This window comes from Sorex araneus, chromosome 9, assembly GCF_027595985.1.
Source record: "Sorex araneus isolate mSorAra2 chromosome 9, mSorAra2.pri, whole genome shotgun sequence".
In the NCBI taxonomy this organism is placed as follows: Eukaryota; Metazoa; Chordata; class Mammalia; order Eulipotyphla; family Soricidae; genus Sorex; species Sorex araneus.
The window spans coordinates 25,792,980-25,816,809 of NC_073310.1; the positions used below are offsets into that span (position 1 = coordinate 25,792,980).

A 23,830-nucleotide genomic window follows, 5' to 3' on the forward strand; every position below is an offset into this window, starting at 1 on the left:
AATAAAAATACTCCAGAAAAAACCTAATCTGTTGGATAACACTGGGTTGTCTTTCCTCCTCTGGCAGGGAACTTAAGGTTTATTGAGCTACTCTCACAACAGTGCCCATGAAGCACACCCAATTCCATCAAGCATTAATAATCCTACATTGCCTTTCTCTTTCCTTTATGTCATTTGTACGATTTATTTAGCAATGTCCTTTTTGTATAGACACTGAGAAGATAGTTCATGCTATGACTTGTAACATGGGAATTAATTGACTCCAAAATAATATTTTATCCTGGGCATCCGTATTCACTTGATGTAAGCCTCAGTTGCCCTTAGTTCTTAGCACTCCAAAAGCAAGGTCCCAATAAAGGGACTGGATGGATCCAGGACGAGCTGTAAGTTACCCTGGCATCAAATAGAGACAAGCTAAGCACCATATGTATAATAAGTTAAGAGCATAGTCATGGAACAAACTCTGTCATGATCCAAAAAGAAGTAACTGAATAAGGACACTGTTGGGGTTAGGAAAGACTAACCTGGCCTGAGGACTATGGTCTGGGATATATAGCGAAGTGTCCCCAGGAAGAAACTAACCTTTAAGCTTAATACTTCTCTTACTGTGTTCATGCAAAATGACTAGAAATATTATAAGAAGTAAATTTACTATGACTGTTTAAATGAATTACTATCTGAGGAAAGATAAAGCAAAACACCTAGATGGAATCTTGTCCCTGAGTGGATCTCCTAGAAGTCTGGAGTGCTGAATCCTCAGATGAGATTTTATCCTTGAGTTAATCTTCTAAAGGAGTGGCTTTACCTCTGTTTGTTGTTACTGGGCCCGATCAAAGCAAATTGAGGATCAATGGGTGATAGTGATAGTGATAGTTATTATGACAATGTCCAACCGCACTTATGTGTATCCCACACTTCATGAATTCTATATAACTATGCTGTAAGGGGAAAGAAAGGTACTAGAAGACAATTACTAGGAGGATGAGAACAGAGACTTTGGGACTTTGAGGACTAGATGATGACGATGATGATGACTGGAAGTAGAAGACAATGAGACTATGACAAGATGAGGAAGACAATGCTTTGAGGGAGAGGACTTTGAGGTCTATGAAGAGACTAGGATGATGGAACTATGATGATTGGGACTGTGACCAAAACTACAACTACGTTTGTGCCCTAAGGGGAGAGATCGGACTACTCTGAGGAGGAGAGAGAAATAAACTCACTACCAACCAGCCTGGGGCACAGGCCCAGTTTCTCCATTTCCTAGGTCCTCTGTCCATCTGTCACTGTGGGCCAGCCTGGCGAAGCAGCTCTGGGCCAGCGAATGCTTGCTCTTGTTCCTCATCCCTCTCGTAACCCTGCACTTTATTTTAGAAACTCACACTAATCAGTATGATAAGAGTGACAGAGATAAAATACTAAAAGCATCAAGATCAAAGAAGGAAATTCCATACGAAGGAGTATTAATTTATAGCAGTGTTACCAAACAAAACCCTGCAGGCCTAAAGAAAATAGTAGGATATAATAAAATAAATTAAAAACACACATCTATGAAATGAATCTCACCAAGAATACTTTACCCAGCTAGACTCTCATTCAGATTTGAAGAAACAATACAGAACTTCCTGAATAAACAGCTCAAGAACTTTACAGACTTGAGACAATTTTTACAAGAACTAAATAGGTTACTTTAGGATACAAATCTCATAAACATGCCAAACTTCTACAGAAAGATTGTATGACTACAATCGCTCTTAATGTCAACAGTCTACATGCACAAATTAAGAGACACAGGATAGATTATAAAATTGAATGTAGGACGGATTAGAAAACCAAATCGAACATTCTGCTGCCTGCCTGCAAGAAACATATTTGAATAGTGAGAGTAAACACAGACTTAAAGTTAAAGGTTGGAAGACAATTCTTTAAGCAAACAACTTAAAGTGTTATAAATGACACCCTATCACTAACAGTATTGTGCTGTGCCTAAGAAGAAAAGAAAAAATGCCTCACATAAAAGCAAAGTGGAGGGTGGGAGTGAAACTGGGGACACTGGTGGAAGTAAGGAGACACTGATGAAGGAATTGGTGCTGGAACATTGTACAGATGAAACCCAATCATGAATAACTTTGTAACATAGTTCATGATAATTCAACAATTGTTTAAAGTATATGTTTATATATCAAAGTATCAGAATTCATCCAATTCTTATTTCTTAGGTTTATTTAACATACTACCTAGTAAAAATTCTAAATTATGAGGTTACTGAATTGCATAAACTTCTGGACTTTAGGAGGCTTTTAAAAATAGGTATCGGGGCTGGAGCAATAGCATAGTGGGTAGGGTGTTTGTCTTGTATGCGGCCGACCCATGTTCGACTCCTGAGCACCGCCAGGAGTGACTCCTGAGTGTAGAGCCAGGAGTAATCCCTATACATTGCCAGGTGTGACCCAAAAAGAAAAAAAAAAAAGGTATCCTTGAGGTTGGAGCAATGGCACAGTGCGTAGGGCATTGCCTTGTATGCAGCCTACCCAGTTCAATTCCCAGTATCCCGTATGGTTCCCCAAGCACTGCCAGGAGTAATTCCTGAGTGCAGAGCCAGGAGGAACCTCTGAGCATCTCTGGGTGTGACCCAAAAAGCAAAAAAAAAAAAAAAAAGGTATCTTTTTTTCTGAATAAGAAAAAAAATTTGAAAAAATATTGCCTTTACTTATATTACCAAAAATATAAATAAAAATTGATAGCATATATCCCCACTGACATCTTAACACTAAGTAACAATTCAGTTTTGTACCTCTTCCTTCCAATTGACCCACAGTTTTTCTAAGCAAATACACTAAATGAGTCTTTTTTGAGGGAAAAGGGATATTAAATTAGCAAAGGGCCAATTCAAGTGATAAAACAAAAGAAAATATGACAGGTGACGAGAACAGCAAGCAGCAAAGCTTTTCCTTTTGTTCTAGTCTTTCACAGCTTTCAAATTTACTTGTTTTGTATGAATCAAGTTAAATGAAGCTTGCAAGTCATTTTGTTGTTGAGAGATGTGCAGTAAACATGAAAAGATTATGTCCAAGTTCAGCACATGTTAGCTGTAAATTTCAAGTTCTAATCAGCCCTTTAAGTACCTTGAACAAATGGGAAAATCTCAGATGACTGCACACTAGAGATATGAAAAACAAGTCCTGCTGGAAGCACAGCTGCTAAAAATGAACATGAAGCTGATATTTTTAAAGAAGATTATAGAAATATGTAAAATTCCATGTCCAGAAAACAAACAAACAAACAAAAAACCCATTGATTGCACCATAGAAATTAGATGGGGAAGAAAAAATATATTTATTTGACACCCTTAATCATGTTTTACTTTTAAGTAAATATATGACATAATAATGTGCCCTATCCAGGTCTCATTCCCCTGACCCTGAAAGAACCTCCAATGCGGCACCGTTGGGAAGGAGGAGTAAAGAGAGGCTTCTAAAATCTCAGGGCTAGGATGAATAGAGACATAACTGAGACTGCTCGAGAAAATCGATGATCAATGGGATGATGATGATGATGATGATCCTTCTTCTAACCCACATACAAGTCTTTAAACCAATTCCTTTCACTCTAAGTGTAAAAAACTAAGGCTCTCCGAGGGGCGAGTGCACTCGCGGGCTCTCTGGGCGGCTCTGTCTCACCACCCGCGTTCGGTGCTCTGGAACTGCAGTGTGTGGACTGGATCGGGACGGCCGGTGGTCAAGGACAGGCGAAGGAAGAATGAGGACCAAGCTGGTTGCTGATTAGTTACCGTTTATTCAGTCTTTCTCATCTCCCGCACTCCCAGCTCCGGCCTCTCTCTGGATCTACTGCCGCTTCTTTCTGGCTTCTCTCTCTCCTCTTACTTGTCTCTCCCACCTTGCCCTCTAGGCTACAACCAGCCAGGTAGCCAAATCAACATAAGAAAGCCCTTCCTGAGGGCAGGGCACTCCAAAGCCCTTCCTTCCTCACTCTTAAGGTTTTTTTCTTTTCCTTAGTCCAGGAACTTATTAACATCTTAATACTAGTTATTTTTGTATGGACATAGCAAGGGATACATTGAGGCTAGCAAGGCAGCTCTCCTGGCAACATCTTGCCACAGGCTCAGACCACAGCACTCAGGCCAGATTAATCATTCCTCACCCTAGCAGGGTTTGAATCTAGTTATCGCTGTTTGGATCATGACAACATTTGTCCATGATCAAGCTCTTAACTTATAGTTAAGCATTAGGTACTTTGGCCAGGCCCATCTCGATGCCAGGGTAGCACACAACTCACCACTTGCCCTGGGTCCTTCTTGTCCCACGTCGGGACCGTGCTTTGGGGATGCTAGGAAGTAAGGGCAGCTGAGGCTTAGGTCAAGAGAACAGATGCCCTGGAGGAAAATATCATGTAGAGTCAAATGACTCCCAGGTTACAAAAGCATAACATTTGTTAAGTCTTCCTGTGTCCATACATAAAGGACATTGATCTGAATAAACTATGCAAAGGACTCAAGGAGAAGAGAAAAACATTATTTACAAGTCAACAGAACACTAAGAAAGAAGCTACAAATAAACAAAGAGGAATAGGAGCACTGTAACGGGAGTAACCCAATAAACCTAAACTACTGAGGCTATGTTATCCTACATCTAAGACTTGCCTTTACCCAACAGATCTCTTGAAACAGAACCATTAAGTTTCTATAACTTCTCCAGTAAAGAATCCTTTCAAGGGAGAAATAAGACAAAACAAAAGACTTTTTGATTTTGAAAATTTTTAATATCCTTTAACAATTCACCTTAGAGCAAAGGTTTTCAAACAAAATCATTCTGGGGTTTGAAACTCTATTTTAGAATTCCAACACAAAAACATAATGTGCTGGGAATAAAGGAAGACCAGATAAGACTCTAGTTTCGTCAGTTCTAGGTAGGCATATTTTCCAAAAGAGAGCAGAAAACAAGCTCCTTTATCCCTTGTCAAAGGTGGATGCCAAATAAATTCAAAGTCAAGGTGGAATTGTCATTCTTCCTAGATCATACCCAAGAAAATGGCTTCACCCCAGAATTTATCACACGCAAACTCTCCTGTAGCTCTGCATCAGAAAAATAAATGTGGTAGCATATCATGTAGGGTAACAGCCAACTTGCCTTACCTCCATCAGCATACAAATGCCTAGTTATTAGAGAAAGCATTATCAAGTTCTCACACTCCCTACAAAGGCATGAATGAACCAAGAAATAATTACGTAGAGCACTCAAAATGATGATTAAGAGAGACCCTATTACTATAAACTAATTTAAAAAGCATGCATTTCATAAAATGCTAAGAGAGATAAAGACATTAGATAAAGATGTTCTCCTTTGACCAAACAAGCCAGACTCCTCTTGTTATATTCATATATCATTTACAGTTATTGACAGTTGAGTTTTAGGCATATAATATTTCAACAACCAATCCCATCACCAGTGTCAACTTCTCTCCACTAGTGTTCACATACTCCTTCCTCCCACTCTACCTCTTGAGTCCTTTTCTGAGGAACTCTACACTCAATCACTACCCTTGTCCTGTTCATGCAGCTTTAGAAGCTAAACCCCTCCATTCAGGTATCTTATTACATGATCTACCTTCCTATAGAGCTCATTTTCCCAGAATTCTCTTATCCTTGAGATTTCCTTTGAGAATGCTTTTCGGGTATCCCAAAGAGGAATCGAAAGAGCTTTGCTTGGAGTATCACGTTTCACTCAAGTGAGAGAAGGAATCCAGAGTTCCAACCTCCGTCGATGGTCAAGAATCAAGGATGTTGTCTCATTAGCCAAGTCATCAAAAATCAGATGGGCCAGACACGTAATGCAATTCAGAGATGACTGCTAGACTAAAGCTGTTACCGACTGAATTCCACGGGACATCAAAAGACCACGTGGCTGCCCACCAATGAGATGGTCAGACTTCTTAGTCAAAACCCTGAATGAACAATTTGAGGCTCTTCCTGCTCCTGAAGTGAGCAGATATCATTGGACTACACTAGCACGTGATAGGGACAAATGGAGATGTTACTGGCACCTGCTCGAGCAAATCGAAAGTTAACAGGATGATAAGTGATACAAGTGATACAAGTGAGATTTTCCTTAATAATTTTCCATCCACTGCCCCTCACCTTGCACCATTGCTAAAGATTCCCATTTGCCTTTATATTGTCACTGTCACTATCACTGTTATCCCATTGCTCATCGATTTGCTCAAGGGGGCACCAGTAACATCTCCATTGTGAAACTTGTTGCTACTCTTTTTGGCATATCAAATACGCCATGGGTAGCTTGCCAGGCTCTGCTGTGTAGATGGATACTCTTGGTAGCTTGCCGGGCTCTCCAAGAGAGACAGAAGAATCGAACCCGGGTTAGCTGCATGCGAGGCAAACACCCTACCCACTGTGCTATTGCTCCCGTCCTTCATACAGAATACAGCATCTAATTTCATAACTTTGAGAACATATGTATCCTTAAATTTGAAATGGATCTAATTAGAAGGCACTAAGACTCTTGTTTTATGATACATTCTGCCATTCCATGGCTTTTGATTGGTGCATTTGGTCCATTTAAAGTAAATATCCCTGTGTAGGCATTAGTAATCAATGCTATTGTATTGATTCCAGTGATGAGGTGTTATCAGAGTATGTGTGTGCGAAATTCTGGGATAAAGCCATTGTCTTGGGTATTACCAAAGAGGAAAGGCAAGGACACCTTGACTTAGAATCTAGTTGGTATTCACCTTGACAAGGGGTAAAGGAAATCAGTTTTCTTCTGTCAGAAATTCAGCTGGACTTTGTGTGGTCTTCCTCTAAGCCATGACAATAGATTCTTTGCTTTGAAATCCAAAGTAAAGCTTCAAACCCCAGAATGACTTTCTCTAATAACCTTTCCCTGTCTCCTTTTCAAATGTTCTATGTAGTGATATGCTGTTTTCCTATACTTTTGTGGATCTAATCTAAGTTTTTACTTTGTGGTTACCTTATAAATGACATAAAATGCCTTAAATAGATAAAACAATTCATTTTAGATGTATGACAACCTATCTTGGAAAACATATATAGGCTTCAACTTTTATTCTTCCTCTTTATATTATTAATATTATTACAATATCAATTTCACTCCTGTGTACTTACTAATATTTTATAGGAGTCAATTTCACTACCTTTTAACTTTTACACTACATTTGAGTGGTTAGCATGCCATCCTGATTAAAAATTATAATTCTCAAGATGTGACCATTCATCACCTTCACCAGTTTTTTGCTTTCATAAGTCATCATCCTTCTATTAGCTTCTTTCATATCCTCTTCCTATCTCAGCAGTTCTTGCCAGAAAGGTAATGGAAATGAACTCCCTCAACGGTTTTTCTTTTTTAAACCTAGGGAAGCCTTTATTTCTTCTTCATGTCTGAAGAATTACTTTGCCAGACCAAGTTTTATTTTTCATTCATCACTGTGAATGTAATTCCACGCTTTATGGTCTACCTTTACTGCTACAAAATCAATTGATAGCCTACAACATTCTTATAATGTAATTTTCCTTTCCCCCCTCGCATTTTTGAAAGATTTTTCTTTAAAATAGAGGCCATACAAGTGCTGCTCAAGGACCTCTCAAGTCTCATCGGGTGGAACTTGGGAGTCATGTGATTCTGGGAGTCAAACTCAGGGCCTCACTCGCACGTACCAGCATGTATTCTACCACGTGAGCCACCTACCCAGCTTTCTCTCTACTGCATTCTCCAATTCATTTAGTGTTTATTCTAATTTTTAAAATAGTCATGAAAGCACAAATTCTTCATGATTAGGTCTCAGGTATACAATGCTATAACACGAATCCTTCACCAGTGTTCACTTCCCTCCACCTAGTGCCCATCCCACCACCTTTGACTCCTTCCCACCAATTCATTTCTACAAAATTCCTTATACATAATATATATGTTTGTCTATTTATCTATTTTATATATTTTTATAATATATATATAGTGGACTGGGGGCTGGAGCGATAGCGCAGCCAGTAGCGCATTCGCCTTGCACGCGGCTGACCCAGGTTCAATTCCTCCGCCCCTCTCGGAGAGCCCAGCAAGCTACCAAGAGTATCCTGCCCGCATGGCAGAGCCTGGCAAGCTACCCGTGGTGTATTTGATATGCCAAAAACAGTAACAAGAAGTCTCAGAATGGAGACATTACTTGTGCCCGCTCGAGCAAATTGATGAGCAATGGGATGACAGTGATACAGTGATAGTGGACTGAAGTGATAGTACAGTGGGTAGGGCATTCGCCTTGCATGTGGCCAACCCAGGTCGATTTCTTCATCCCTCTCGGAAAGCCCGGCAAGCTACCAAGAATATCCTGCCCACACAGCAGAGCTTGGCAAGCTACCCGTGGTGTATTCAGTATGCCAAAAACAGTAACAAGTCTCACAATGGAGATGTTACTGGTGCCTGCTTGAGCAAATCGATGAACAATGGGACAATAGTGATATATATATATATATATATATATATATATATATATGTTTTACTATGGTTTAAGGTACTGTTGCTAATAGGGTTTATATAATACTTTCTGCACCACCTCCTCCTCCCATTGAATGCTTCCCTCCACTGTAGATCTGTAGATGTTATCCCCTCCTGTAGGATAACATAGCCTCTGATAGTTTAGGTTTATTGGGTTACTCCCACCACAGTGCTCCCATTGCTCTGTGTTTATTTGTAGCTTCTGTCTTAATGTTCTGTTGACTTGTTTTTCTCTTCTCCTTGAGTCCTTTGCATAGTTTATTCAGAGCCATGTCCTTTTGTATGGACATAGGAAGACTTAGCAAATGCCATGCTTTTGTAACCTGGGAGTCATTTGACTCTACATGATATTTTCTTCCTGGGCATCTGTTCTCTAGACCTAAGCCTCAGCTGTCCTTACTTCTTAGCACCCCCAAAGGTAGGGTCCCGACAAGGGATGGGACGGACCCAGGGCAAGCGGTGAGTTGTGTGTACTACCCTGGCATCGAGATGGGCCTGGCCAAAGTGCCTAATGCTTAACTATAAGTTAAGAGCTTGGTCATGGACAAATGCTGTCATGATCCAAACAGTGATAACTAGATTTGGACCCTGCTAGGGTTAGGAATGATTAATCTGGCCTGAGTGCTGTAGTCTGAGTCTGGCAAGATGTTGCCAGGAGAGCTGCCTTGTAAGTCTCAATGTATCTCTTGCTATGTCCATACAAAAATAACTAGTATTAAGATGTTAATGAGTGTTTGAACTAAGGAAAGAAGAAAAACACCTTAAGAGTCAGGAAGGGCTTTGGAATGCCCCTAGGTTGTGTTCCCTTTGAACTTGACAGCGCTCAGGAAGGGCTTTCTTATGTTGATTTTGCTACCTGGCTGTGTGTAGCCTAGAGGGCCAGGTGGAGAGAGACAAGTGGGGGGAGAGACTAGTGAAGGAGAGGCTGCTGTAGATCTAGAGAGAGGAAGGAGCTAGGAGTGTGGGAGATGAGAAAGATGGAAGATTGATTAAAAGGTAACTTATCAGCAACCAGCTTGGTCCTCATTCTTCTTCACCTGTCCTTGGCCAACAGCTGTCCTGATCCAGCCCATACACAGCGGTTCCAGAGCACCAAACTCGGGCAGTGAGACACAGCCGCCCAGAGAGCCCGTGAGTGCACATGCCCATCAGCTTGCTTTAGTTTTTCACACCCTCCCTGACATATCTCCCAGCCTCTCAAGTGGTATGTTCCCTACTGGATATCAGTTCCACGTCCTCTGTCTCCACTGTATATGGGTATTCATGATTCCACCTTTATGTTTCTTTCTGTCCTGCACGTGAGAGAGATCATTCTGTGTCTGTCTCTCGCTAACCCTCTGACTGACTTCACTCAACATACTTTCTCCAGTCCCTTCATGTAGCAACAAATTTCATGACTTTACCTTTTCTTATGGCAGTCAACCTGTTTAATTTCTCTTCAGTATTCCTATTTAGCTCATTTTAAGTAAATATTCAACCTACCTAATAAAATCTCTTTCTGATCACCGCTTTCATGCCTAATTTCATGAGATTGTCTTATGAGTTTCCTCGTAGCCTGCTGAATTCATCATAACATATATTTTTAACTCATATATTTTACGTCAATATTTCAGGGACTTTGGACTCAGTTACTAGAGAGTTATTAATTCGAGATGGCATGCTGACTTAAAATAAATTTCTTTTAAAAATATTTCTTCTAACTGTGCATTTCTGGTTTTGCACTTGATTTAGCAGAAGCTAACTAAATGGTATGTGTGTTTTAACTGGTATCTACAATTCATCAGGCTGGTTGTTAGAAAGTCTCTCCTGTTTTCCAGAAGGTGGCGCGATAGCACAAGTTTGTAGTATTTTCCCTATTCAGTGAAAGCAGACAATTTTTGCAGCCTACTTCCAGTTTGCTAGAGTTCAGCTGAACACACAGTGGCACACAGGAGCTTGAAAACCCAGCCTCACCAGTTGCTTCCTACCCATCAGTCTGCTTCTACAAAAGGCTCTTTTTTACTTGTAAGGTTTCCTGCAAAACCAACTCCTCCCCCCAATTGAGTGCTTTTGGCACCAACTCCTCCTCCCAACCCCCCCTTCCCCACTGGTTGAGTGCTTCCCTCCACCACTGATGCTGACCCTAACTGTGCTATCCTCCAGTCCCCTCACATGGTATGTTTCCTACTGAATATCTCGCATTCTTTGTTTACTTCTGCAATTCCTTTAGCAATCACTCCCGGAAGAGTTTGTGGAAGCATATGTGGGTGCCTGGGATGGAACAGGGTCTACCACAGCCAAGCCTTAAACTCTACTATCTCCCAACACTCATCAGATTACTAGCCTGATCTTTTCTTTTTCACTGGCTTCCCACTTTCTCAGGACTTTTGAAGCATTATCTCAGATAGTCTGCATCGAAGTAGATTCCTCTAGAGTCATTTGAAGAAAGGCAAAGAGTTCCCAAACCTCAAAACAAAGTTCTTCCCATGTATGGCTGTGTAATTTACTGATTTGAAAAGGGAACAGGAAGAAAGGACGGAAGCCTTATATTACCATGTTGCAAGGTATTTTAGAAGCTGGGAGCATCGTAGCAAAGAAAACACCCTTACTAAGTGCATCTTCAATTTACGAGACAGGGAAAAAATTTATATGAAAAGTAGAAGTACAATTTAAAAATATATCGTGTGAAAGGACATACTTAGTGAAGAGAACTCAAAGGAGTTGATATTTTAACAAATTTTAACAAAATGATGGGAGTTTTATAATTTGTTCTTTTAATGATTGAAAAATATCTTTCCCATATCACCATTTTATAGTCTTCAAGAATATATTATTTCCTGTAATTAGGTTCTGAAGTAATTTTGCAAATGTTTCTGTGCACCATTAGGCAGTTTTTTCACCTACCCACTATATAAAAACCATTAGTTGAATTGTTCAACATTCCCTCACTAATCTTTAATGAGACTTCTGACATTTATGTGTGGGAACCATTGGAGATCTCTCTGTATCTTTCTCTCTTTATCTCTCTCTTCCTCCATTCCTTACTCCCTCCCTACACCATTATAATGCTTTCTTAATGACCTAAGTTTTATCATAAATCTTGATCTCTAATGGGCAAAATTATCTTTCTGTTTTTGCATTTAACAAAATATCTTTTGTGTTTTCCATTAAATACACACATTAGAAGTAACTAGCTTTAAAAAATCTCTGTAGAGAGGTACTGAGGTAGTCTAATAGGTAAGAAATATATTGCTATATCACTGATGTGGAAATAATCAAAAAAGAAAGCAAGCAAAGGACAATGTTCATTTAAAAACAACCCCTTAGACTCTGAGCACAGAATTGAGGGTACTAAGGAATAGGGGACGTAAGTTAAATGAACTCAGTGGACTGTGATGGAGAGATACTGCCGGTGGGCACAGCACGACATTGCAGTCCTAAACTGTATAATCATTGGTACTCATAAATTGGATGTTACCTCAATAAAAATAGTTTTAAAACTATTTGGTAGAATCAGAATCAGAATTTGTTTAGAACAGGTGTGTATACATATTTTAAGTTATCTATTTAATTCCTTCATATTTAGAGCTCTGTACAAACCTTTTTCTTTGGTATAAGTTTTTTGTATGTGTGTGTGTATAATTATAGTTTGGGCCACATGTTTACTATAATGTTAGTGTTTACGGTTTTGCAGTGTACTGTTTGTCGCCTCACCACCCGAGATTCTCTACCATGTTCTCCTGCTACTCACAACCTACCTCATTATTCCCCCCAAATCATTTTCCCCTTACGTGATATTCTCAGCTCTGTAATCCATGAATAAGAATTTGATATCATTTGATAGTATTCATTAAGGTCCTTTTTATAGTATCCTCTACAACTGTGTATCTTCCCTGAAAATATCCCAAAGTTATTATAAGAAATGTCCTTTCAAAATCTAGAACACATCAGTTTTGATGGGGAGTGTTCTGCTTGTCCTTTCTTATGTTTTAAACGTGATAAAATGTTTGTTACTAGCTTTTAAGAACTATGCCAAACATAATATATATGTGGAGCTGGAGTGATAGCACATCGGGTATCGCGTTTGCCTTGTACATGGCCAAACTGGTTCCAATTCCTCCGCCCCTCTCGGAGAGCTCGGCAAGCTACCAAGAGTATCCCGCCCACACGGCAAAGCCTGGCAAGCTACCCGTGGCGTATTTGATATGCCAAAAACAGTAACAAGTCCCACAATGGGGACGTTACTGGTGCCCGCTTGAGCAAATCAATAAGCAATGGGATGACAGACAGTGACAGTGAAGTGTATGTGCGTATATATATATATATATATATATATACACACACACATATATAAGTATATATATATGTGTGTGCGTGTTTACATATATGTATTCATTTCTTTATGTATATGTGTATTTATTTCTTCATTTATCTTTCTATGGATGTTACTCCAAGTGGTATGGCAGAGGTATGTGATTTGGGACACAAACCAAACCCAGGGCTTTTTACAGGCAAAACATCCATTCAATCATTGGTGGCATATCCCTGCCTCTAGAAACACTTTTTCATTATATAAATGTTACTATTTTATCTTTTTTTCTTGGTTGCTGTGCTTTCCCATGATTATTTGTGATTATTCTGATACCAATATACTCACATCATAAAAATACCTAAAATTTTTTTCTGGGGAAATTTAAGAGGTAAATTTTGCAAAGAAGGCAAAATCACTACTATATCATTACCTCCCTCACTTTTCATTTTAAGGCAAATGAGGCATGATTTAAACTGTATCACTCATCTTAAAATATAGTTTTTAAGAAGAAAATAAAAGAATATATTTCTGTTTTAATGCTGAAACCCATCCATAGTTTTCTTATTTGTAATACACATAATTTGTAACATATTGCTAAATATTTTCTGAGCTTTGTTTATTTCCTAGATCATATCACAGAAACTTTGTCCATATCATAGTCTTGAAATAATCCTTAGTTAAATTTGAATCTGAATGTTATAGCTTGAGCGATTACACTAAAAATCATAGACCACTGTCAAGAGTTTTTTGAAAATACTAAATCAATGTATTTGATGTTGGTGAGATTATCAACTTACTTCTTGGGTAGCTTCATTTTTTTCACTCTTTCTTCAGCATGTTCATCTGATATACCCACATGGCATCCTAAAGCCAGTAAAGTCCTAGAAAACAAAATCAGAGGTAAGCTGCAAATTCTGTTCCTATGTTCACAAGAACCCAACAAAATAGGAGACTTGGATGTAAGATGATTGACTGATTCTTCCTGAAAGCAAAAGCCTTATGTTTCTAAAGCAAAAGAAAACATTTGCTTATAATTTCTCTTGAGTAATGATCAAGACATTGAAAACTGAAATGTAAATGAAGGATTATTTTAAAAGTACCATCCCCGCCTCTCCGCTCCGCCCCCAACTTCTTCAGTGTTTCTTCTTTCCCAAAAGGCACTGATTGCAACCAATTCTTGAAGATCCAGCTAAAGTTTATGCACATAGTAATGCATATTTCTATCTTTTCTTTACATAATGAGGATACAGAGACAGTTCTCTGTAATCTACTATATTGATAATATAACTTTTGAATAAAACTGGCATGCTGCCCTTTCGTGTAAAATTGATGTATTTTTCAATAGTTCTGAAGGCTTTTATTAGCTAACAGAGTAATAGTGTCTTCACCCAATTCTGTATTTGTAGTCTTTTATAATCTGAAGCAATAAAAAACCTCATATATTTAGTAAACATACTTCACCCTTCATATAAAGGATACATTTATGAGCATATAGAATTATTAGGTCATGGGTACATACATTTTTACACACTGAAAAATACTTTCAAATGTCTTAGCTGGAGATGCTTTATATACCAGTTAGTTTTATGTTATTGACTATTTTGCATACGTTTTCCAACAAGATCAATGGTCTGATCTTGAGCAATAAATAGGTAATGGATATCTTACTAGACTTTAAATTGTGAACTTTTAACTCTATGTGCATTAGAATACCATTTTGCATACTTAATAGATACTTGTATTTATTTTTACTGTGCAAGTAGTCTGTTCATTTCTGTTAGGTCAGGATTATTGCCTTTCACTAGCACTAAGATTTGAGTTTCAAATACTTCCCCACAGGAGCGATAGCGCACCGGGTGGAGCATTCACCTTGCACATGGCCGACCCAGGGTTCGATTCCTCCACCCCTCTCAAAGAGCCCGGAAAGCTACCGAGAGTATCTCGCCCTCACTGCAGAGCCTGGCAAGCTACCCGTGGCGTACAGGATATGCCAAAAACAGTAACAACAAGTCTCACAATGGAGATGTTACTGGTGACCACTCGAGCAAATCCATGAGCAACAGGATGACAGTGATACAGTGATACAGTGATACTTTTTCTTGGCGGGGAGGGTAGGTTGGGCCACAGATGATGATACGCAGGCTTAATTCTTACTCTGTACTCAAGGATCACTCTTGGTGGTTTTCAGGGAACTAAATGCAGGTTCTAGAATTGAACCTGGATTGACCATCTGCAAGGCGAGTGCCTTAAATCCTGGATGATCTCATCCATTCTTTCTTTTTTTTTTTTTACTTGATAGTGTTCTTTCATGCAGAGTTTTAAATTTATGTTCACACAACTAAAGTTTTCCATTTTTCTCCAATGGCTTATCGAATATATGAGGAACTCAACGATTCACAATTTGTGAAATTATTTAAGGAAAAATTGTCCCCACTCTTGGATAAAGGGTGGAGTCAGAGGAAACTATGTGGTTTGAACCTATTTAAAAACAGGCAATTAACATTATTGTTTCCCTAGGTGGGTACCCAGTTCTAAACAAAATATTAAATAATTCATCTCTTACAAATAATTCACATATCATAGCATTTACTAAATTCTGTATATGTTTTAATCCTTTATGGAAATATAAGTTCTCTAATTTTCCAAGAACAATCTATTCATTTAGGAGGAAAAGGAGTCTACTCAGTGATGTTCATGGCCCCAGAGTCACCAAGCCGTGCTTTGGGGATACAGCTACACAGCCAGTGGTCCCTGGGGACCACATCATTGCAGATTGAACCCAGGGTTCTACATTCATAAAGCAGGAACCTTACAATTTAAGTCACATAACTATCCAATATCTATAAATTTTAGTAGTAGTAGTATTTATTTTAATTCTTCATATTATATTGATGTGTTTACACAGGTGTTGATGTACCCACTCACCTCACCTGGCCACCACTAACATGCCCATGAACTTCTGCCCCATCTGTTCATTTGCTAAATATCCTGTATTCCTCCTCTTCTGAATGATCTTTCCTTCATTTCCCAATTTACACCTTTCTAATTCATATTTAGAGTTCAATCTTTAAAATACTCTAGGTTTACGCAGAGAAAATGGTTCTAATGCCAGTAATACTGAATGGCTTCTCTATCTCAAGAGAATGTTATTATTGCACCTCCTTTTCAAATCAGGGAATTTCTACTGTCACTTGAATGCCAGTAGAGATGTGGCAAATATCTAAAATTATTTCGATGTACTCTTAGATAGATAGGGCTAGAGCGATAGCACAGCAGGTAGGGCATTTGCCTTGCACATGGCCGACCCAGGTCCAATTCCTCCACTCCTCTTGGAGAGCCTGGAAAGCTACTGAGAGTATCTTGCTTGCACGGCAGAGGCTGGTAAGCTATCCATGGTGCATTTGATATGCCAAAAACAGTAACAAGTCTCACAATGGGGACGTTACTGGTGCCTGCTCAAGCAAACTGATGAGCAACAGGATGACAGTGGTGCAGTAATGACAGTGGTAGAGTAGTACTGTTAGATAAATATGTCCACATTTCCAAATCTTTATATATAACCTAGTTCTCCCTCTCAGAGAACCTGGCAAGCAAATGTGAATTTCCTGACCACATGGGAGAGTCTGGCAAGCTCCCTGTGGCATATTCATATGCCAAAACCAGTAACAATGATGGGTCTCATTCCCCTGACCCTGAAAGAGCCTCCAATGCAGCACCGTTGGGAAGGACGAGTAAGGAGAGGCTTCTAAAATCTCAGGGCTAGGGCGAATGGAGACATTACTGACACCGCTCGAGAAAATCGACGATCAACAGAATGATGATTATAATGTAAATGCATATATAGTTATGAAATTTAATTTGAGGTTATATAGAAAAATTAGATAATCCTAAAAAATTATCCTGCAAGTGCCAGCCAACAAAATAATTGATAGAGCAAGAAATTACTGGAGCTATAAAATGATTTAAATAATGTATATAAAGTCAAATAACATTCATCATCAATAGGAGAATAGAAAATTAACTCCCAGAATAAACACAAACATTACTCAAACATTATGCAAAATGCAGAAAAGATTTTTTTCTTACATCATCCTCCATTTATTCATTTATCTGCTGAATTTCCAAAGTCACTTTATACTATCCTTGTGCTAAATAAGGGTGATAAGTTTGCAGTTGTTGAGAACTTCAGATAATCCTCAACTATAATTTTTATATAATGAGATAAAGGATTATAAAATTATCAAGAGGATACAAAATCAAGCTCTGAAAAATGATAGGATGATAATAATATTAATACTTATCTTAAATTCAAGCAATTAAAACTAAAGTACAAGCTCATTAAGAGTTCTACTAGTTATAATGTCTGGAGACCTAACATAGGAAGTGAACAGCATTGAATGCCATGCTAAGATTCTCATAGTTCATTGGATGGATGGGACCCATGTAGGCTATAACCAGAAAGGCAGCATCGAAACTTGATGTGTTGCAAAGGTATTTTTCAAAGAATAATTTATTATTTTAATAAATTTTACATGATCATCACTACAACACTATAGTGATATATTAGAGTATTTCCATTACCTCTTCAGTTCTTGTTTTTTGTTTTTTTATTTTGTTTTGCTTTGTTTTTTGCTATTTGGGTCACACCCAATGATGCACAGGGGTTATTCCTGGTTCATGCATTCAGGAATTACTCCTGGCGGTGCTTGGGGGACCATATGGGATGCTGGAGATCGAACCCGGGTCGGCCTCGTGCAAGGCAAACGCCCTACTTGCTGTGCTATTGCTCCAGCCCTGTTTTGTTTTTGTTTTTTGTTTTTGTTTTTTGGTTACTTGCAGTCATTTCTTACGCATACACCCAGGCAACCAGTGAAGTATCTTCTCTATGGATTTGTCATTAGCAGAATTTTCATATAAGTAGAGCCATCAATAGAGAATCTCTCATGCTAGATTTTGGTTAATTAACATAATTTTTAGGCTTATTTGTATTATAGTATGAGGTAGTAATTTCTGTTCCCATTATCTTATAGAATCTTATTGTATTTAATGCTATGTTCATCCATTCTTCAGTTGAGGAGAATATCTGAACAGTTTCTAACTTTAGGATATTATGTTTAATGCTCCTATGAATAATAAGCTTCTATGAACATTCATATATGTCTTGAGTGGGCATATGCTTTCACTCTTTCCGGGGTGTTAAACAAATGCTAGGCTATATGGTCAATTACCATTTAAACTTTTAAGAAACTGCCAGGCTTTCCCAAAGTTACAAGACTGGCTGAGTAGTTACAATACAATGTATTGGGAGCCAGAGAGATAATACAGGGGTTAAAAGTGCTTGTCGTGTACATAGCCAACCCCAGTTTACAAACGGTCCCCGGAGCACCACCAGGAATAGTCCCTGAGCACAAAGCTGGAAGTAAATCCTGAACACAACCAAGTATGGCCAACTAACTCCCCCCAAATAAATATTAACAACATACTGATGCATCCCTATCAATAACAAGAAAAACATCAAAAGCATCTAGTCATTTAAATCACATCTTAACCCCAAATACAGAGTATTCTAGGGTGTCCTTTTGCTTTTTGACACTACCCAAGGACTTAACTAAATAAAACTGGTAATATTTCCCACAACATGCATGTAAATTGATTTTTTCTGTTGTTTTTGTTATTTTTAGCAGGGGAAGGGTTAGGAGAGCTACACCTGACAGTGTTGAGGGCTTATTCCTCGCTCCAGACACAGGGATCCCTCCTTGCAGTGCTCAAGGAACCACATCTGGTGTCATAAATCAAACCCAGGCGGCCATATGTAATGCAAGCACCTTGCCCGCTATACTATACCTCTACCCACACCCTCATGAAAATTCCACATAAAAAATTAATCTGAACATTCTCTATCAGACACAGAGTGTTAAAGGCTTTATCAATATTATTTCATTCGGAGCCGACAAAATTGAAAGTATCACTGTATTACTGTCATCCTGTTGCTCATCAATTTGCTCGAGCAGGCACCAGTAACGTCTCCATTGTGGGATTTGTTGTTACTGTTTTTGGCATATTGAATATGCCACAGGTAGCTTGCCAGGCTCTGCTGTGCAGGCGGGATACTCTCGGTAGCTTGCCGGGCTCTCCGAGAGGCATGGAGGAATCGAACCCGGGTTGACCACGTGCAAGGCAAATGCCTTACCCACTGTGCTATCGCTCCAGTCATGACACCTTAATAAAATAAAATTTAAAGAAAAAGAAGTCATAAAGTCGAAGATTTTCATAGGAGAAATAAGTCTTTAAATCTAAAAGATTAAACTGTTTTATGAAGGGTTCTCTAAGTAACTGGAAGTGGAGAGGTAGAGAAGTGAGAGAGAGAGAGGGAGGGAGAGAAGGAAGAAAGAGAGAAAAAGAGACAGCGAGAGAAAAAGAGCAAAAAAGAGAGAGAGAGAAGCACTTGTCCTAGAGGCAGGCAGAAGGGAGGAGGAGGGTGGGAGGGAAATTAGGGACATTACTTGTGGGAAATGTGCACTGGTGAAGGGATGAGTAACGGAACATTGTATAACCGAAAAGCAACTTTGAAATGAACAACTTTGTAACGTATCTCATGTTGATTCAATAAAAAAATTAAAAAGAAATATATTCATTAAATATAACCATAAAATATTAGGAATCAGCTCATGAAAAAGGATTTAACATTCACCATAGGCAGCATCTTGGAGCATGCAGTCTGATTATTAATCAGCCAGCCTTGTGTTTAATCAGTCACTAGTAGCTGTTAAAAATGCCAAAGGCATATCATACTAGTTTATATATATATGCATGTATATGTACATATGCATAAAGATTTTCACACCAGTTCTTTCTTTGATTTGCTTTTTGCATTCATTGGCTTAGATTTTAATCAAATGATAAGTAATATATTATAAATTTAGGAAACTTATCTGTCAATTGTATTTCAATAAAATATTTTTTTGTAAAACATGAGCAAGTGATCAACTACACCCATCACTCAGTAAAATAAATATGCAAGTGTCAAGACTACATATGACAGGGATTTGTGAATTTGAGCTACATAGGCCATAGTGATTCATTTGCACATTCCTGATTACAAGCAATATGTCAATTTTCATCTGTACTAGACTCTCGAGTTACTAGATTTTGTGCTTCTTTTCCTTTTAAAATAATATTAGAACCTAAATTCATTCTGTGCCAATTTGTCTATACTGTGATGAATATTGTATTTTTAAGGAGAGTATATCTGACCCCAAGTCCTACAGTTTTAGGTAGTATTTAATTTTTATTGGAGCCAGAGATTGTATAGGGAATAGGCTGTTGGCTTGCATGTGACCAATCCATCATCAATCCTCAAATATGGTCCCATGAGTGCCAGCAGGGTTCACTACTGAGCTCAGAGTCAAGAATGGCCCCTAGGGGGCTGGAGCGATAGCACAGCGGTAGGGCGTTTGCCTTGCACGCGGCCGACCTGGGTTTGATCCCCGGCATCCCATATGGTCCCCCAAGCACTGCCAGGAGTAATTCCTGAGTGCAAAGCCAGAAGTAACCCCTGAGCATCGCTGGGTGTGACCCCCCCCCACAAAAAAAAAGAATGGCCCCTAACCCCTGCTTGGTGTAGCAGAATCAACTCAAAATAAATTTTAAAAGTAAATAAATCTGTGTTCTAGGCATTTGATAAAGATACCTCTAAGGGAAATTTTTTTCTCTTAACTAAGCTAGTTAACAAAAAGAACCAAAATATGATTTCAACATCATATTTCAAAAAATAACATTTCATTAAAAATATGTTAGTTCAAGCGACCTATTTGAATGAATACAGTCCTGAAGTGAATCACATATAGAAAAAGAACCAAAAATGTAAACAATTCATAAAAATATTTTCTGAACTTCTCTACATTAAAATTTGAAACTTCCTTTATCATTCGTGGATTCCATTTCGTCTTTGAGATTCACACTGCATAGCAATACATCAAAATCTCTGAGAAAGTTATCAGTAAAAATAAAAACTAATTTGTTTTAATTCATCATGTTTTAAGAATATTAGACTTGTGCTTCTCAAACTATCTGTGGTAAAGGGTCATTTTTTAAAAAAATTTTCAATCTATTTGGGTCTCATGTTGTGATAAAACATAATAAAATTGTTAGAGAAAATGAAATTTTCAAAATAAAACATAAAACAATCTCATGATTTTTAATTATTACATTAAAAACATATAAAATCAGTCCCATAAATGATTCTAAATGCTTGTTATCAATATTTTTACTTATTATGTCATAAACCAGTAACAATTTGTGATTGACATAGCACCCGTGTACAGTCCCCAATGCAAGTAACACTATATTGGCTCATGAAATCCCCATGTTCTCACGATAACATAAATATCTGTAGAATATTGGAGACTACTACGATGGAAGATAAAGACATAACATATAATATCGTGTGATCTAATGGTGTAATCTAATTTCTAATAAGTATTGAACCAATGTGCTTGTGTAGTATGAGAAGTTCTAACCAGAATTAAAATAATTTTAAGGCTATATTAATGTTTAATATAAATACTTTATTCCTTTGTGATAAGGCAGACTGCAAGGTAGGAAAAGTATGGAAACTTACTTCAGGGTCTCAAGGGACATCTGTAAATTGTAGTTGCGTTCCTGTTCAGGCAGCTTGGAGAACTCCACCAAACACGGATGCTGTCTCTTATTGTCATCTCTAACCTGAAAGAGGACAGAAAATCGGTATATAATAGTCTCCAGTGTCAGACAAGAGCAATGGTAATCCAATTATGTTGTGGAAAAGTGAAGAGGAAAAGCAAAAAGAAAAGCTCAGATCTTTACCCCAACAAAGCTAGCTCTGTAATCTTCCAGACAGTATTAATGTTCAAGGTCAGTGACAAAAACCTGCTCTGATTTGAACTGCTTACAATTCTACTATTTAGCATTGTCTCTTAAACCTATGCCTGCTCTACCCCTTTGTCTTTGCACCTCCTTCCAGCATCTGCTCAAACCTTATTTCTAAATGAGGTTTATTATACCCACCTTTCTAATTGGGTAATTAAATCACCCACCCTACTTTTTCCTATTTCCTTTTAATTACAATTATACCAGCTAACTAACTAGATTCCTATTTACTGAATTATCACCTTTCTCCCAATGCCAGAATAAAATAATGCCAAAGGAACAGGGATTATGGTCCCTTGCTCTTGGCTATCACCTACAATATCCCTTGTATATAATAGGCACTTCAAAAAATGTTTTGGAAATTGAAATGAATTCTAGATAAGAAAAGTATAAGGCCAAGAGCACATGTTTGATTACTATGAGCTCTCTGAGGTGATTCCAACTATTCCTTTCACTCATAATATGCTATGTTTTGCTCTTATAAATTATCCTGTCACTTTAATAATAATAATCAGTTGACCTAATACGAACATGTTTGCCATATTAATCATTGAAGTATACATTAGCAATCAGAAAAAAAGCAAATTCAATATTTTATGACTGTATTATGAGAAATTTGTTGGATACTCTTGCATTAGTCATTAGGTTTTTAAAAGATCTTAGAAATCTAAATTAAATAGGCATACTGCTTTGGTAACACCTAGATGATAGCAATTGCTATCAGGAAGCTATTTTCTCCATGTGAATGATCACTAGGTCCTATAAATGCCATATAAGTTGTATGCAAACATGAGCAAGTTTGATTCATACCATTTCAGAGGTTACCAATTTAAATATAAGGTACTTATTCTTTTCTTTTTGATGAACATTACAAATAAACATAATTTCTGCAAAAAATATATGATATATGTCCAGTTTATTGTGAAACTCTGAAAGTGAAACCTAGAGTTAATCCCAAAGTTAACTCTAGATTCGAATATAAAAGTAAAACATGTTTCCAAGTTATGAAATCATCTACTCTCAAGTGGGTAAAATCCACTCTCTAAGTGGTAATACCACGTACTTTGGTATCAAGCCCAAGCAGGAAATGTGCTGAGGTTTCCTTCTTTTTCTTGCCTATAATCAATACTCAGTGTTCCAAAATGTCTATTATAGCCTGGTTTATCCATGACCACTGCGGAGTGTACAGTGAGGAAACTCACCAGGTCTCAGAGAAGGCTACCTGTATTCTACGCTGACCTTCTTTCCCCAGACTAACAGCAGAACTTTTCGAGGCACAGACTTCAATATCACTCCCCAGAGTTCTTCATCCTCTGCTAGAATAAAATCATATTTGACCCCAAACACTTTGAGCTAAGTTTCCCATCCACTTCTCCTTTGAACCACTTGTTAGAGTGAAGTGCAAGGCCTTGTTCTTTACCCTCTGGCGATCCTAAATGACTGAAGCTGTCATTGCAACTTCACCTCAATGTTTGAACACATTACAGCTTCTCTGCTTAGAATACTCTCTTGATCCCTCATTGCTAGTTCACTTGCAACTTGTCCGAAAGGACTGATATCAAATATTTACTTTCTCCTGGAAGCCTTCTTGATTTCCCAGGAGAGAAGTAAATATGTTTTTTTTTATTTTTTTATTTTGTAGGCACCTCCATTATATTCTTAGATTGTAATTGCTTGCAAGTCTATTATTCAACTAAACCAGAAATTCCTAAAATGCAAAACAACACAAAGTCAAGGATTTTTTTCAGTCTCGGCAGGCATACAGTACTGAGTACAAAGCTAGGCAAATAATAAGCACTTATTAAAGATTAATGGAAGAGACAAATGCTAAATGTACCTACTGGGTATCTTCATAAATTAGAGCTATTGCTTAATGCTATGAAACATTTTTCAAACTATGTGCAAAAGAGTCTGTAAAATTCTACGCAAAAAAAAGCAGAGATATCGCACAGCAGGTTGGATTCTTGCTCTACATGGGGCTGACCTGGGGCTGACTCCCAGTACCCCATAAGTCCCCTGAACCCACTAGGAGTGATCCGTGAGTGGAGAGCCAGAGTAAGTAATGAGCACCATCAAAGGAGGCCAATAA

General features: G+C 38.1%; 1 protein-coding gene across 1 annotated transcript in view; it reads right to left on the bottom strand.

Moving 5' to 3' along the window:
* RYR2 (ryanodine receptor 2) overlaps positions 1-23,830 on the bottom strand; it is a 762,156-nt gene that overhangs the window by 290,426 nt on the left and 447,900 nt on the right. The window contains exons 23-24 of the mRNA XM_055147039.1: positions 21,455-21,558; positions 13,632-13,715 (exon numbers count right to left, since the gene is read on the bottom strand). Of these exons, the coding sequence (XP_055003014.1) occupies positions 13,632-13,715; positions 21,455-21,558 (188 nt within the window). The remainder of the gene's footprint in view (positions 1-13,631; positions 13,716-21,454; positions 21,559-23,830) is intronic.